The sequence below is a fragment of the Aotus nancymaae genome, unplaced genomic scaffold (genome assembly GCF_030222135.1).
Source record: "Aotus nancymaae isolate 86718 unplaced genomic scaffold, 86718_ANA_hifiasm-v0.15.2.pri h1tg000040l, whole genome shotgun sequence".
NCBI lineage: Eukaryota > Metazoa > Chordata > Mammalia > Primates > Aotidae > Aotus > Aotus nancymaae.
Genome location: NW_026988454.1, coordinates 25,604,515 through 25,621,743, shown reverse-complemented (window position 1 = coordinate 25,621,743; position 17,229 = coordinate 25,604,515). Strand labels below are relative to the sequence as shown.

The 17,229-nt window shown below is 35.9% G+C and overlaps 3 protein-coding genes across 3 annotated transcripts in view; 2 read left to right on the top strand and 1 right to left on the bottom strand.

The window, feature by feature from the left end:
• The window catches only part of NMBR (neuromedin B receptor), a 76,635-nt gene extending 63,005 nt beyond the window's left edge, over nucleotides 1-13,630 (bottom strand). Inside the window, exon 1 of the mRNA XM_021670825.2 lies at nucleotides 13,575-13,630. The gene's annotated coding sequence lies outside the window, so the exon portion shown is untranslated. The remainder of the gene's footprint in view (nucleotides 1-13,574) is intronic.
• On the top strand, nucleotides 1,221-2,925 carry GJE1 (gap junction protein epsilon 1). Its single transcript, XM_064360388.1, has 3 exons — nucleotides 1,221-1,259; nucleotides 1,897-2,094; nucleotides 2,587-2,925. The coding sequence occupies exons 1-3, from the start codon at nucleotides 1,221-1,223 to the stop codon at nucleotides 2,923-2,925; spliced, it is 576 nt and encodes a 191-aa protein (XP_064216458.1).
• A 144-nt stretch (nucleotides 13,631-13,774) lies between the features above and the next one.
• VTA1 (vesicle trafficking 1) overlaps nucleotides 13,775-17,229 on the top strand; it is a 73,685-nt gene continuing 70,230 nt past the window's right edge. Inside the window, exon 1 of the mRNA XM_012474443.3 lies at nucleotides 13,775-13,929. Within this exon, the coding sequence (XP_012329866.2) occupies nucleotides 13,818-13,929 (112 nt within the window). The 5' untranslated portion in view covers nucleotides 13,775-13,817. The remainder of the gene's footprint in view (nucleotides 13,930-17,229) is intronic.

The window sequence follows — 17,229 nt, the reverse complement described above, 5'->3', positions numbered from 1 at the left end:
GTTGTAAGGGCTTTTAGATGTCCCTTCATGGGAATCAACACAAAGCAACCCTGAAATTCTGATTCTGAGACGATAGGAATATACACAAATATCTTTTATCTAACCATTCTGAGGGATCACTAAGTTGTTCATTTTTATTACTTCCTATTCAGCACAGCACTCCCATTCAACAAGACTACTGCCCCTTGTTTATTAGTTACAAATACATGTATCATGCAGTCACTTTTCCATTTGCTGGAAGAAAGCAGTGACGGTGTTTGGAGTCACAACCTTTGGCAGATCACAAGAAAATGAGAAAGGCAAGTGAAGAAAGCAGATAAGATCAATGATTAGCTGTTGACATTATAGGTGGATGGAAGACAGTAAGCAGATATGTAAGTCAGAAGGTAATTACTGGTCTGTCTTGATCCCTGCTGATCCTCAACACCCATAACAATGTCTAAAAGATGATGTATCTACTGAAGGACAAAAGAAACGATGGGAAGAATTGTTTGCACAATGTGTGCTAGCTCCTGGTCTTGCCTTAATTAGCACTTCCCTATCTTTTTCCTTAGCCCAGAGATCTAATTATAGATTTTTCCATGTCTGTGGCAAGCATTCAAAAACTAGATAAATATAGCAATACATCAATAATATTCAATGACGCAATAGCTATTACATCCTGTGTTACAATTTCTTAGACTACCCAGAAATTAATTATACTCTATGGAAGTAAACAATAAGGAATCAGGAATATTTCCCATGTACTTATCCTTTAGGAAACATCTAAATAAAATAAAAAGAAAAAAAAAGATTACTTCAACATTATCAGAGAAAACTCCAAGATAAAGAACCCACTAATTTACATACAGGCAATTTTCAGGTAATTACAGAAGCATTGAGTGCTCAGAGCCTTTGTGGGGCTTGCCTCTTGCTTTGCTGGTTCTCCTGGCTGGCTGGCTGGCTATGCTGATAGTGTAAGTCAAGGGATTATTAGATTGGCCACATGTTCTCTGCTTTTGTCTCTTTGTTTTCATTTTTTGGGGAGACAGAGATAGGAAGGTTGAATGGGGCCCCAGAGATCTAAGAGAAAAGGAGGAGGGGAGAGAAATGTGTACTGATGAGTGTTTTCTGCTCTAAGAGTCCCAACAGAATGTAAGAGTTTGATTCTGACAGAAGCAAACTGGCAATATGGGTCAAAAATTAACGCACAGGAATGTCAGGATAACATCTCCTGAGACATGTCTCTAAATTACATCAGAAACTTCTATGAAGGATGTATAAGTATTATGCAAACAAAAAAAATCAATTGTATGAATCTTTTCTGAGTATTTTAACCTGATTTACATAAGTCTTGGTGAATAAATTCCTCTACGTCTATGGAGAATACTATAAGTATCAATAATATACTTCAAAAAAAAGAAAAATTCAGGAAGCGTCTTTAGATGTTGTTGTTCTAGCATAGCTCACTCTCTCAATTCCATAATTAAGAAGTAGGAAGAAAAACTGTAATTATAACTAATAAACATTATTTGGTTGTTAAGATGGTGTATGGACCAAACTTACTACTGGATTTGTTATCTAATTTGCACAAAGAAGTGCTAGATATTCTGATTTTATTTCATTTCAAAAGGATGACGGTGGTGGGAGTATTAATTGAATTCAAAGCTGGTTAAATATTTCCACATTTACACATTTGATTAGCAACATGTCTCCATTGATTGTTGCTTTTCATATTTTAATTGTGAGAAAGCTCATAATGTAGTAATTGTATTTGATTTGATGATCTCTAAGGGTCTATTTGACTTCAAAACTTCTTGAATCTTACATTTTTTTAATGTGGTAATAGGGACTTTTTAAATGTCCTCCTTTGTTGATTGTTTTTAAAAGATTTTTTTTCTCCTAAAATCATAACAGGTTAAACCTCCAACTGTGATTGGTCAATTCCACACCCTTTTCTTTGGATCGATCCGAACGTTCTTCCTTGGGGTACTAGACTTTGCAGTTTATGGGAATGGGGCCTTACACTTCAGTTGCGATTCAGACAAAAGAGAAATAAATCTCATCTGTTACAATCAGTTCAGGCCAATCTCTCCACAAGTTAAGTATTTCTGTGTGTACATAAACATTAACTCTACATCAAATTCATTTTCTCTTTAAATGTAAAACAATGTCATAATATGAGAAATACTCTTAACAGTTTTTTTTAAAGGACTATGTTGCTTTTTCTTTAATTAGCTGCATATTTCAGATAAATTGAGTTTTAGGAGTTTCTTCCAATTCTGGCATTTTATTATCTACTGACGTTATCATTATTCTCTAGAACTATATTCAGAATATAGAATTAGCTGGCTAATAAACTACTGCATCATTATCAGTCATCGAGAGACAATTACAATAATATATGACTATGTTTTCACAATAAATATGTTCAACCTTACTACCTTCATTATATTAAGACATAGGTAAGATTTTTATGAAACTTGGAATTTTTAAGTTAATTGTATTCGGAGTTAGTGTATTTGGGGTGTATTTATAGTTACATATTGGTTAACTGCTTTACTAAGATATTTCTGACATACTTTATGTAATGCCCAGAACATAAAGTTGGGCATTACAACTATGATTGTCCTGGTTCCTGGAGGTATTTTCCATCTTTATGCTGCATGTAAAAGCATCAATCAAGAATGCATTCTTCAAAAGCCTATCTATACTGTAATTTATATACTCTCTGTTTTATTAAGAATTAGTCTAGAGGCAACAGCATTTTGGCTTCAGATTTATCTCTTTGCTTTTGAAGTAAAATCTCTTTACCTGTGTGATGCTAGATCTCTTGGGGAAAACATGATTATAAGATGCATGGTTCCAGAACACTTTGAAAAAAACCATTTTTCTCATTGCAATGTATACATTTACAGCACTTACAATAGTATTATCTGTTGCTGAGATTTTTGAGATCATATTTAGAAGATTATACTTTCTATTCAGACAATGACCAAAGAATTGATTACCTATTGTCATGCTACTGGTTGTTTATCATTTTTATTTAGTTTTATCTTACTCAGTGAGTACCACAATTTCAAAACAAACTTTCTTCAATGTGTCTGAAATTTAAGTCAACTATAAAATATAATACCTGGTTGTAAGATAGGGATTTGTGAAGAAATATTTCATTTTATTTTAATTTTGATCACTTTTATTAGAAAATATATATACAACTACTGCTAATTTATTTTCAAACAGTGCTTTTAAAGAGTTCTCTGACATACAGCTCAATTAATCACAGTTTTTTTGTAGCCAGAGAAACTTTTATTGTCTTTTTTATACAAAATAGAAAAACGATGCTTAGGAAGATTAATTTAGGTGTCCCAAGTCATACAACCAGGATATAATCCAGATATTCATATTTCCCTTCCTGTGGAACTATGCAGTTTTAAATTTGAGGGTGCAATTATTTTGCACTCATGTAAAATATAACTTATTTAAGCACAAAAGCTGTAAATTAATTATTAAAGAATAATTCTATAGTTTGATCATTAACTTGAAGAAATGGATCAATTACATTTTTAAAATTTTATTCATTCAGTTTTCTTGAAAGTTTTAATATTAAATGATATAGAAATATAGTTACCAAATAAATAAAAAATGCTATGAATAATATTGTGCATGGTATCCTTGTTTTTTCTTGGGAAAAATCCCTTCTGTGCCCACAGATGTCCTGTAACTATAACTTCTATATTTAAGGTTATCAAAAAGGAATATTGTGCTTAGTTAGATTTCCTCAATAACTATGAAATTATTTCAGAGACAAATTTATATTAATTTGGTGCATTTCTTTTTATCTGTCTGCCTTACCAACAATTTGATTCTTTTGATATTATTTAAAATCTTAATGTATTATTAAAATCTTTATGTATTACTGCCTTATGTTGGTAACGTAGTAGGAAAATGAGTATAGTCAAACATTAAGGTTTCCCATTTTTTCCTTAAGCTTTATGCAGCCTATTTGATATCATGAATTTCTGCATTTAAGGTTTTCATCATTGAGGTTTTCTCTACATGAAAGCACAGGAGAAAATCCAACATATCTTCACTCCATAAATAGCTACTGATGTCTATTATTTAACACGTACTGCATTAAAAAATTAATATAAAAAGATCATCAAGATTTAGTATCTTTATAAAATCATACTCTAGCATGTGAGCCAGTGGCATGCCAAGAGGGTGGGGATTGGTAAAAATAGTCCACTCTAGGCCGGGCGCGGTGGCTCACGCCTGTAATCTCAGCACTTTGGAAAGCCGAGGCGGGTGGATCACAAGGTCAAGAGATCGAGACCATCCTGGTCAACACGGTGAAACCCCGTCTCTACTAAAAATACAAAAAATTAGCTGGGCACGGTGGCGCATGCCTGTAATCCCAGCTACTCGGGAGGCTGAGGCAGGAGAATTTCCTGAACCCAGGAGGCGGAGGTTGCGGTGAGCCGAGATAGCGCCATTGCACTCCAGCCTGGGTAACAAGAGCGAAACTCCGTCTCAAAAAAAAAAAAAAAAAAAAAATAGTCCACTCTAAAAAGAAAGGATATTTATTGACTTTCTTTGTTTAGATTAATTAACCACTGGTGTTAATAAACAGCAACAGTGTTTAATATTTCATCCTTATTTTTAAATTCTTTATAGATAATACACCCCTTGATTACCTGCATTTAAGGCGGAATGCTCCCGCAATCTGCTGACAAACACACACATTTTCATTATGGGTCCCATTTTCCCCACATCTTTGCAAGGCTAGTAATGTTTTACTCAATGTCAGGCATTGTGTGTTTTATCCTGTTGCATGCCGGTTATTTTTCTTCTCATGAATATTATTCAACTTAGTTCTGGAGCACCGTTAAGTTACTTGGAAACAGATGATCCTTTCTGCTTTTAAGCTTTGTTATATATGACCAATGTAGTACTTACTGAAAGGCCAATTTTGCCCCACTACTAAGGAAGAAACTTTCTGAATGCTCTATCAGATGCCTCTTTGGTGGTTCGGAAATACTATCCTTTCATTAGTCTCAAAAATCTTGAATTCTACCCTCCTGCTGGTTGACTTGTGGTGGTGACATAAATTGCCATTGCTATAAGGAACAGATTCTCTCTGTGTCCAAGGAAAGAAGAGAGATGGGGCAAAAGGACCTTCTTCTGGTTTGCCTCTCAGGATTCTTTCTCAGGGAAGATAATTTTTTTCAAAAAATCCCACAGAAGACTTCCCATTAACATTATTGCCCAATCATAGATGAACACTTGGATTTATTCTTACTCTGATTCATCCTTTAGGGTAGAGTATTGTCAACATATATCCATTTATTAAGAGATTTTTTTCCTCTCTGGCTTTTGGAAATAGCAACTATTCTCAGTCTTGTGTGAATCTTGAGTATTGTTCCTTTTGATCCTTTCAATTAGTTATTTTCCTGCAAAGGTATTTAAAGATGTCATACTGATCAGGACTCACTTAAAGGCCCTTTGCAGATCTGTGGAGCTCTTTTCCTTTCCAGCTCTCACCTTGCTGTAGCGCCCATTAAAATCTAGCTAGCTTCTTTGGCTTTCTTGGGTTCTTGATCACTTCAACTGACAAGGTGGAAGGATGGCATCTCTAAGCCACCAAAGAAACCTTGCTTGCCTCTATTTCTTTTAAGTAAACACTACATATTGTTATGTTTAAAGACAGAGATAAGATGAGAGAGGTGGTTTAGACAATCTTGTAAATTCACTACTGACCTACTCTTCTATGATTTCATTTTATTAGTAGCTATATCAGAATTGTCAGCACACAGCTATGTAGTCCTGAATAATAAATGCTATATACAAAAATTCATATTCAAATATAAAAACAAATTTTCCTGACTAAAATGCAAATATAGCAAAAATAAGAACATCAAAACTAAGCAATATGTAATCATTTGAAATATTTAAAACTATTTCATAAAAAGGTCTTGGGTTAAACACGGTAATTTAAACTGAAGTTTTTTAGACTATTTATATTAACAAGAAGTAGAATGCTACATATTAAAACCTATGAGATATGACCAAATTTGTAGTGCATTGAAAATTGACAGCTGAAAATACATCTATTATGAAAAAGAAAACAATAAATGTAATTCAAAAAGCAAACATAATAATTTATTAAACAAAGATGAACAAACATAATTTAATAAGGGTATACATAGAAAGTAACAAATTAGAAAACAAACAAAATAAAATAAATAAATCCCAGATCATTCTTGAAAATAACAATAAAATTGACAAACCTCTGGCAAATCAAATCAAGTGTAGAAGTACACTATTTTAAGATTCTTTTAATATATGTAAAGTATATTATCACTTGAAGTATGCTATGACAACTTAAAGATGTATATTTTAAAATATAAAACAACCAGTTTAATAAAGCAACACAATTTTAGCTTAACAAGCAAACAAACAAAATTAGCTAGAATCATAAAACATTCAATTAAAACAAAAGGCAGCAGGAAAGAGAAAAAGAGAACAAAAACAGATGAAATAAACAGAAAACATTAACAAGGTAGTGGAGCCAAACCCAAACATATCAATAGTTAACAATAAATACAAAAGATCTTGGCACTCCAAAGACATAGACATGGTCTAAATGTATTTTTTAAAAGTCAGACCAAATTATTAACAAGAACCCCATTTTAAACATTTTTAAATATTAAAAGGTTTAATATTTTAAAATCTTAAATATTTTATAGATAATAAATGGGAAAAGATGTATCATGCAAACCCTAAGCATCAGAGAGCTCGACTGGCTATATTAATATGAGAAAACTCAAGTCAATTTTACAGCAGGAATGATGACAGAGACTAAAGAGACATATCATAATGATTAAAGTATAATTTCATCTGGAAGCATAATAATTGTAATATGTATGCCACCAGTTAATAGAGATTCAGAATGCATGAAGCAAAACCTGATAGATTAAAAAGAGAAATACATCCTATTATAGCTAAAGATTTCAACACTTCTCTCTCAGTAATAAACTGACAAAGTAAATAGAACATCAGAAAGGATACAGAGGAATTATAAATTACTAACAAGCCACTTAAACTAATTGATGTTTATAGGATACTCCACCCAGCAACAACAGAATAGACGTTCTTTTCAAGTGTGTGTGTAACATTCTCCAATAGAGATCATTGGCTGGCCCATAAGTCTCAAGGATTGATATCATACAGACTATATTTTCTGGTCACAATGGAATTAAACTAGAAATTAATAAAAATAAGGTATCAGGGATGCATCCAAATGTTTGAAAAATTAACAACATACTTTTATTAACCCATGGATCAAAGAAAAAATTACCTGGGAAATTAAAAACTACTTTAACCAAAAATGCAAACACAACTTACCAAAATAAGTGGAAAGCAGTTAAAACAGTGTTTGGCAGAATATTAGAAGTTCTAAATATTACTTATGTTAGAAAAGAAGTTATATAGTAATTTTAAATTCTCACTTTCAGAAATTTTTAAAAGACAATTTAAACACAAATTAAATAGAAGGATGCAAATAAAAATACGAGTATAAAACAGTAATAGAAAACCCAAGACAACAGAGAAAATCAATTAAACCAAAATATAGTTCTTTGAAAAGATTAATAAAATTTATAAATTTCTAGTTTGATAATATGAGATAATAAAGAAGAAAATGAAAATCATCCATAAGATAAATCAAAAAGGGACATTATAGTAAAACCTTAAAGGGATTATAAGGAAACATCATGAACAATGTTAGGTCGATAAGTTTGCTACCTAGATGAAAAAATTTCTAAATTCCAAACTACTAAAAACTGACAGATGTAAACAAAAAATATGACTATGCATACATCTATTTTTAAAATTCTAAACCCAAAGCCTTCCCACAAAGAAACACTAGGCCCTGATTAATTCAGTGGTGAATTCCATTAAATGTTTAAGGAAGAAATAACACTCCAAAATATTTTTTAGGAATTAGACGAGAATATATGCCATTTCATGTAATGAGGCCAGCATAACCTTGATATTAAAAATTCTTAGCAAAAATATATTTGCAGATATAATTCAGCAATATATATAAAGATAATACATCATGTTAGGTAGGGTTTATCCCAGGAATGAAAACTTGTATTATCAACACCATTTATAATGAAACAAACCAAAAACCAAACCCTAAACCTCTCACTTTAAACAGGTTCTACCTAAACTTGATAAATAGCATCTAAGGTAACCTACAGGAATTAACAGTTTCCCCTGTAGTCTCAAAATAGGCCAGGCTATCTAGTTTTGCCACTTGTGTTTAATGTTGAACTGGAATTCAATAAGATGAAAACAAAATAAAACTTTATCTTAAATATATATTTATTCAATAAGTATAACATGAACAATATGCAAATTGCAAAATAATAAATATCTTTATTCATAGACATGATCATATACGTAGAAAATTCTAAAGGATGTTCCAAAAAATTAAATTTATGGGCCAAGCACTGTGGTTCATGCCTGTAATCCCAGCACTTTTGGAAGTGGAGGCAGGAAGATCACTTGAGTCCAGGAGTTTGAGATTAGCCTGGGCAACATAGCAATACCTCACCTCTACAAACAATTTTAAAAAAAATTAGCCAGGCATGGTGGTGCTGCCTGTAGTCCCAGCTACTCCAGAGGCTGAGGTGAGTGGATGACTTGAGCTCAGGAGTTTGAGGCTGCAGTGAGCTATGATTGCACCACTGCCCTCTAGCCTGGGTGGTGGAGCAAGACTCTGCCTCTTTAAAAAAGAAAAAAAGAAGAATAATTTTTCTATAGAGCAAAAAAAATGAAATTTAAATGTAAAAGATTATCATTTACAATGGAATAAAAAAATATGAAATGCATAGGGATAAATTTTTCAAACTACATGCTAGACCTGTACAATGAAAACTACAAAACAGTAATGAAAATAAAGACTTTTTTTTGAGACGGAGTTGTTGCCTAGACTGGAGTGCAGTGGCATGCTCTCAGCTCACTGCAACCTCTGCCTCCCGGGTTCAAGACATTCTCCTGCTTCAGCCTCCCAAGTGGCTGGGATTACAGGCATGTGCCCCACTGCTAATTTTGTATTTTTAGTAGAGATGGAGTTTCACCATGTTGACCAGGCTGGTCATGAACTCCTGACCTCAGGTGATCCACCTATCTCAGCCTTTCAAAGCACTGGGATTACAGGCGTGAGCCACTGCACCATTTTAAGTGGAAAAATAAACCACATCGTGTCCATGGCTTGGAAGTCTTACTTATTTGTAACTTTAGTCATTATAAACTGATCTGTAAATTCAATATACTTCCAGTCAGAATCTTAGGAAATTTACATAGAAATTGGCAAGCTGTTTCTAAAATTTATATGGAGATATAGGAGACGTAGAATAGCCAACACAATTTTGAAAAAGCAAAGCAAAAAAACAACCAGACAGAGGAATTACACTACATACTCTGAAGACTTCTTTAAAGGTACAATAATCAAAATCATGTGGGCCTAGCATGAAGGTAGGCATACAGAATGGGAACAATCAAGAGACTGGAAATATGTTTGCTCATATATAGTTAGCTTATTGTTTTAAATGCGCTAACGTAATTCAATGGTGCTGGAACAACTAAATATCCATGTTGACAACATAAAAGGCAATATTTATAGTGTCTATATGTCCCAGCCAAGGGCGGGTGGGGTGGCAAGTGGTCCTGGACAAGTCATGAGGGTCTTCCCTATCATTCTTCTGCTGTAACGTTTAAGGAAAAATTATTTCTGCTTGGGGGTGATGCTACAATTATAGGATGTAAGTCTCCTGATAGTGGAAGCCAAATTTCTACCACAGACAGTATACCCAATAGACACAGCTATAGATATATATTATTCTGATTTCATTGATGTGCTGTCATTTGCCACCAAAGTAGTTCTGACCAAACTGACAAAGAATACTTTTATCATCAGCTGATCACACATACACATGGAGTCTAGGTGATGGTGCAAAATGTTTTTTTCCCCCATCAAAACACCTGTCATTTGCAGTTTATCTCCCTTTTATTCTTCCTATGGTTGCCTTCATCCCCTATTTTGTTCTACAGCTCTGCCCTCCCTTACTTGCCAACGTTCTAGCCCAGCCCTAGAGGGTGATGTCAGATCCTTTAGAAACTGGTCTGAGATGAAAGGCGAAGAAGAATTTAAATCTTTCTAGTAAAATATCATAGTAAAACAAGAAAAGGCAACCTCACAGTCATTAATATTTACTTTGTTTCATAGCATAATTTCAATTTGTTTTACACTAACATTGTCTCTGTACTTTTCTCAATTATATCAATTATCCTCTCATGAAAGGGGTCACATATTTAGAAAGAAGAGAACATGAGGCTCTTGTCTATAATCTCAGTACTTTGGGAGGCCAAGGCAGGAGGATTGCTTGAGCCTAGAATTCAAGGTCAGCCTAGGCAACAAAATAATAATATTTAGCCATGGTGGTGTATGCCTGTGGTCCCAGCTACTGGGGCCTGAGGCAAGAGGATCCTTGAGCTCAGGAGTTGAAAGCTGCAGTGAGCTCTGATAGTGCTGCTGTACTCCAGTGTAGAGTGTGAGGAATGGAGGGAGGGAGGGAGGGAAAGAAAAGAAAGAAAGAAAGGAAGAAAGGAAGGAAGAAAGAAAAAGAGAAGGAGAGAAAGAGGGAAAGAGAAAGAAAAAGAAAGAAAGAGAAAGAAAAAGAAAGGAAGGAAGAAAAAAGAGAGAAAGAGGGAAAGGGAAAGAGAAAGAAAGATAGAGAAAGAAAAAGAAAGGAAGAAAGAAAAAGAGAAAGAGGGAAAGAGAAAGAATGATAGAGAAAGAAAGAAAAAGAAAGGAAGAAAGAAAGAGAGAAAAAGAAAGGGAAAGAGAAAGAAAGAAAAAGAAAAGAAAAGAAAGAAAGGGAGAGAGAGGGAGAGGGAGAAGGAGGGAGGGAAAAGGGAGAGAGAAAACTGTGAGCTGTCAGATCATATAAAGTAAAATCTAATTTCAACCATTTCACTTTCTTATTTTTCCCCCAGCCCTGCTCATGACAGTGTACAAATAAGAGTATGCATGAATGTATGCAAATGAGAAAGAGACTGGCAAACTTCTCCTGAAAGGGGAGATAAGGAGAAAAACAGGAAGGTGCAGTCTTTATCAGGAAGAGGAACATTTGCTTCTCAGACATAAGATGATGGAACAGAGAAAAGATAAAACACAAGGTCTAGAAAGACATCATAGTCAAGTAGTATGGTTAGCTGCACAGGCTCTGAAACCCAAACGCCTAGAGTTTAATGTGGAATACTCATCCTTCCTGGCTGTGACCTAGTGCAAGTTATCTAGATTCTATGTATCTTAATTTTTCTCATCCGTAAAATAATGATAACGATATGTTCCTAATAGAGTTGTGGTGCAAAGTAAACAAATTAATGTAAAGACCCTAGAAACATGTATGATACATAGTTGTCGCTCAGGAAATGCTGCTAGCTAGTTATTATTACTTTAAAGTTGTGGTAGAGGCAAGTCAAAATAATTCAGATCTGGTGGTGGCCTTAATTTCAATAGCAGGAAATGCAGTTGTTGACCAAGGAAATTGGGGCAGAGTTGCTGTATTGGGATGCGAGATTAAAATAATTCACCAAGACAAAAGTATGCCAAATTGCAGGGTCTTTATTGCCAGCGACCATGGAGGACTCACGTCTCTCTAACCCGCGGCCGTGAAGGGAGGGTGCCAAGACTTTTTATACCCGAAAAACCACCTTGGGAGTGGGGGTGACGAACGAGGAGAGGGATGAACGGGCTTCAGACATTCCGAGGGCTGGTGGCTTCTGTAAATCACCTCCTGGGCAGGGACGGGGGTGGGGGCCTCCGGACATTCCGAGGGCCCCGGGGCTTATTGTCACTCTAATTGCTACATAAATGATTGACAAAAGTCAAGATAAACGTTAGTTTACACATTGTTTGGGTACCAGTGGAAATTACAGATCTTAGTTTACAGGGGCCAAGATGAGATTAGCTTGCGCTGCGCATTCTGATAAGCAAAGGCCAGCAATTCTGACAGTTACTGATGAGAAAAGGTAAACAACTTCACCTAGTGGACATTATCCGGAGCAGACTAGCAGTCTTATTTACAGAAACCAAGTCAGCAGTTATTGCAAGGAGAATGGGGCAGTTATTACAACTCATTTTGGAGACACAGCTTTGTCTCATAAAATGGCATTGCTCAGGTTCTGGCTCCAGGCCAGCTATAGCACAAGTGCCTAGCTTGAAGAGAGTGAGAGAAGTTTGAAACATCATCTATGGACTACAGAACTGGCCCTCAACTCTAGATGTACCATTAAAATTGCATGAGGACCTTTTAAAGATACTGATATTTAGGATCCAACCTAGAACAATTACGTGAGAATGCCTGGAGTGGGCTTTAAAGTTGATCTTTAAGGGCAGCTGCTGTTGAGAATCAAGAAGTATTAGGAAACAAATAGATGAAAAGTTGTGAGCATAGAAAGAAACATTTATGGTTGTCCATGTCTGCTTTTCTTCATCGATTTCTCTACCAATCTTGCAGCTTTGTACTGGAAAGTCCAGATAGTGGGAGTAAGAGGAAAAGAAAGAAACCATACATTCTCCAGCGGTAGGAAATATGCTGCTGAGATTGGGGAAGAATACAGAACTCAGTTTCCAGTTGAGTAAAAAAGCCGGACCCAGAATAAGATGATGGACTTTGCAAATAGGTCTAGACAACATATGTGGAGTGGGATAACATAAGGACATGGAGTGGTTTCTTATGGGGGTGAGGGAGTGATTAGAAAATAGTAGGCAGAGGGAAACTTCAGAGCTGGAGATTTTGGCTTTTGGGGATAGTGTGATTTCAGTGAAAACTAGTTTTAAGATGAATCCTCAAAACTGAGAACGGAGATAAAGAAGGTTATTGGAGGAAGTAAAGTGTACAGTCCTGAAGGATGTAAGTATGGGATGGAGAGGAGAGGAAGAAGTCATTGAAGGTAGAAGGAAAAGCTTATGCCTACTGCACAAGGTTAAGTGTTAGCAGCACTGAACAAGTCCCAGACACCCTATCTTACATTAAGACAAGATAATAAATATGAAAATACTTTGCAAATTGTTAATTACTCTCCAGAAAAACAAAAGGCGATATGCAGATTATTGATTCACTAAAATACATACTAGCCAGTTAAGAACAAAAGTTCGATCTTCTTTAAGCGTCATGTGTTTAGTGTTTAATTTGGGGGTAAATCTGGTTGTTTTATCCAGCATGTCAACATAGAAACATGTAATTTAAAATTTAAACACATTATTTCTCTTTTCATGCAAGAATTGAAATTTAAGTTTCTAAAATCAAAAAGGCTTTTAATGGACACTATTAATATGAAATATTAATACAGAATATTAACCAGAAGTGGTAATTCCTGAATTACGCCAAAGGCAATTCTCGCCTTTATACTTTCTCCCATTCAACAGACATTATTTTCTTGTTTTTCCTTTTCTATCCTTCCTTTTGCCACAAACAACAAACCAAAAAGTGAAACAAAACAAAAACCCTTCCTCCTACCAGCAGAGAGCGCCCGTGCCATGCGCGGCATAAGCGTCGAAATGCTCAGCCTTCTCTGGGTTCTAACTGCCAAGAGCCAAACACGCCGACGTTGTCCCAGCTGAGCATCCGTAGTTGACTTGACGTCGCTGAGCAACGGAAGAGTGGGCTGGATTTGCTCTGAACGCCCGTGCGCGCGACCGACCAGACGGAAGCGGAAGTGCCGGTGGCGCGCGAGTAGGAAGTGGTGATTCCTGAGTAGAGATGGCCGCGCTTGCTCCGCTGCCCCCGCTCCCCGCACAGTTTAAGAGCATACAGCATCATCTGAGGACGGCTCAGGAGCATGACAAGCGGGACCCTGTGGTGGCTTATTACTGTGAGTCTTTCCGAGTGGCCGCGCCCCTCCTTTCCCAGTTACACTCCGGGGCCACACACCTCCCGAGGTTCTTGGGGCATGTCCCGCCCCCCTAGTCCTAGACTTGAGCTTTGACCTCGAGCCTGCCCAGGGAACTCCCTGGGTCCCCACCCTCTGTCTGTAGGAATCCCAAAGCACCATGGCGTCCACTGTTTCTCCTATCTTGTACTTAAATGCTCCAGTACTGACTACACAGGCTCTTGAACTGTGGAACACAGGCTCTTGAACTGTGGAATACAGTCTTCCAAGGTCTTCTTTCTGTGTATACACACAAGAGCCTCCTGTCTCAAACAGTAATCCTGAAAATAAGTTGAGTTAGGTTTGAAACGAAGATGAGTGTCCGAAAGAGGTAATGATGGGGATAAAAGAACTATAGACTCGTTGAAAACGTAATTAAGTGAAAGTTATTTATGAGAGCATGCAAGCTGAGGAAAAACTCTAAAACTCAGATGGTTAAATGGAGAATATCTGCTACTAAATAAGCAGTTGAATTTGACCATTCCCTTTTCTCCACCAGGCTGCTCTCTCCTACCATAGAGAATTTTTAGTTTTAACTTTGAATAATAACTGCTGTTGAGACCTTTGAAAGCAGTATTTTCATTTTGAGTGTGATAAGTTTAATCTACAGTTTGATTTAAAAACTATAAGTTAACTCTGCTCAAACTTGGAATGAGTAAAGGGAGTAGTTCTGTGTTAACTTTATTTTGTATTCTGTACTCTTTACTGCAAATAAAACAAGTAACTGAACAGCTATAATTCTGAAAAGGATTTTTAGAGTTGAGAAGTTCGATATAATGCGTCCTTTATTGTGTATATTATAAGTTTAGCTAAAATCTGGTCACTGTTATCCCTGCCATACTGCAAATGTACCCTGTTTCTCAAATGTGCAAAACCCTTTTAGACCTCCTATGTTCTTCACTCTCTTGGAATGTGCACCTTTTTCTAGCACTTGGCAAACTCCTCATGATTCAAGATCTAACTCAAATGTCATGTCTTTTGTGGGCAGCAAATTGATTATTCTTTGTGCGTTACTTCATTTTGTTCATATCTTCCAGCATTATTTCCATTTTACTTTTTCTTCAGTCTCCTCAAGGAGGGTCCATATTCTTTCATTCTGTGTTTATTGAGCTACCTTTGTATCAAGCATTAGTAGGCCCTGTGACTACAGTTGCTGCATTTTTGGAGCTTACATACAATGCAGGTACAGCGATTCAACAACCTAGTCTTTCATACTGAGTATTAAAGCCTTATAAAGACAAATAGAGCAAGGGAAAAGGAATAAGAGTTTCAGGAGTAGTGGTGGCAGGGAGTGCAGATGGGATTTCAGTTTCATAGTGGTCAGGGAACACTTCACTGAGATGACATTTGGGGAAAGAAAAGCCTGAAAGCCATGGCTTGCACCATCTGGGAAACAGTATTCTCCATAGAGGTTATAAAAGTCCCGAGGCAGAGGCTTGCTGAAAGCAGGAGCAAGTAGACTATTGTGACTGGAGTGAACGAACTTGGGAGTGAGGCGATAAGGACAAAGAATCTCTCATCCCTAAAGGAAATTCTTGTCCCTGGCCCCTGTATAATGTATTTTTGTGACAGACCAAGGACTTCTTATTTACTGTCGTCCTCTCCCTCTTGGTGTTTTTTTCTGAACCTAATCCAGTTTCCTTTATTTAAAAATATAATATAAACTCTCACCATGACATTCCCTAAAGTTGCAGCTCTGCCTGTCCAGCCTCATAGGTAAGCTTGAAATAGTTGTCTGTAAGTTAGCTTTATGCTTTTGTAGAGCCTTTCAGCCCATGCAGTCTGGTTTTCTTGCCCAGTATTTCACCAACACTGTTCTCATCAGTCTTACGAAGAAATATTTTTATTGCTCAGGTGACACTTAAAAATTTTGGTTATGAAGCAGGTGCATATAAAAGCATATATAATGTGCAGACAGTTAAGGAATAATAAAATGAACACTAATATGTTCACCACATTTGATGTTATTAAACTTTTTAATTTTTGACAATCTGGTGGGTGTGAAATGGTAGTGTCTCATTGGAGCGAAATTTGCAATTCTCTGAGCCTAAATGAGGTTGAGCATCTTTTCATATGTTAATTAACCATTTGTGATTCGATTTCGAAATGCTTGTTTATTGCTTTTGCCCATTTATCTATCACAGTCCTGTCTTAATGTTAAATGTTAATCCTTTGTTATATGTGTTGTAAATATCTTTTCTCACTTCAGTTTGATTTTTCACTGTGAAAACCTTTGGTGTTCAAAAGTTCTTAATTTAAAAATGTTATCGATTTATGAATCTCTTAGTACTTACCTTCTGATTTTGTATATTTGTTTGGGACTTTGGCTTTCTAAATCTGTAGATGGGTGTTTTTAATCAATTTTGGAAAATGTTCTCTACTATTATTTGTTCAAATTTTTCTTCTATCTCTATTGCACTTCTCCATTTAACTTCCCTGTCTCTTGATTCTGTCATATTTTTTATCTCTTTGTCTTTCTGTGCTGCATTCTGTGTAATTTCTTGAGGTTTGTCTTCACCTCCCTATATCTTATTGTTTAATCCTCTTAGTGAATTTCTACTTTCATTTTTTATTTGAGTGTTCTCTTTTTGTTTTCATATTGGCCTGGCCATTTCTGATAGTTTTCTTGTTACTGATATTTTTAAACACGCTATTTCTTTGAGCACATTAAATATATCAGTTTATATTTGCTGATTGATACCTTCTGTAGCTGCTATATTTGTGGGTCTGATTCTGCTTTTCAACAGAACACTGCTCATAGTGACTCCTTTCCTTGCAATTGTGCACTACTCATGCTAGACCAGTGCTCTTCAAACTGGAGTAGGCGAGTAATTCCAAAGGAATCAATTTTCCAATTCTTAACTTCCATGTTTTCCTTCCAAAAACTGATCTTGACAAAGCTCCTGTGGTCAGGGTAGTAAAGTATTATAATATGCTGCTTATCTTTTCCTACATTCGATTCACAATTGTCCTTCTCCCACTTTAATGCAGAAAGGCATACTCTCATGCATCCTGAGTGTTTTTATGTTGTATTTCCTTGAAAGAGAAGGTGAAAAATCAAGTGTGTCCAGACAAAAGAGACAGTTCAAATTACTGGTGTTAGTGAAGCTTCCATTAATTAAGGCAGTGGATAGACCTTCCTGTCTTTCCTGGTCTTACATAGAAGAAAATCAGCCAGAGCAGAGAATAAACATTCATTCGGGAGTTTGAGACCAGCCTGACCAACATGGAGAAACCCCGTCT

Bases quoted from the DNA above. Each gene is read 5' to 3' on its own strand.
- GJE1 (XM_064360388.1), top strand. From the start codon at position 1,221: ATGTCTCTAAATTACATCAGAAACTTCTATGAAGGATGT. The intron at 1,260-1,896 runs ATAAGTATTATG...AAATCATAACAG, and splicing joins GAAACTTCTATGAAGGATGT to GTTAAACCTCCAACTGTGAT. The intron at 2,095-2,586 runs GTGTACATAAAC...CAGAACATAAAG, and splicing joins CACAAGTTAAGTATTTCTGT to TTGGGCATTACAACTATGAT.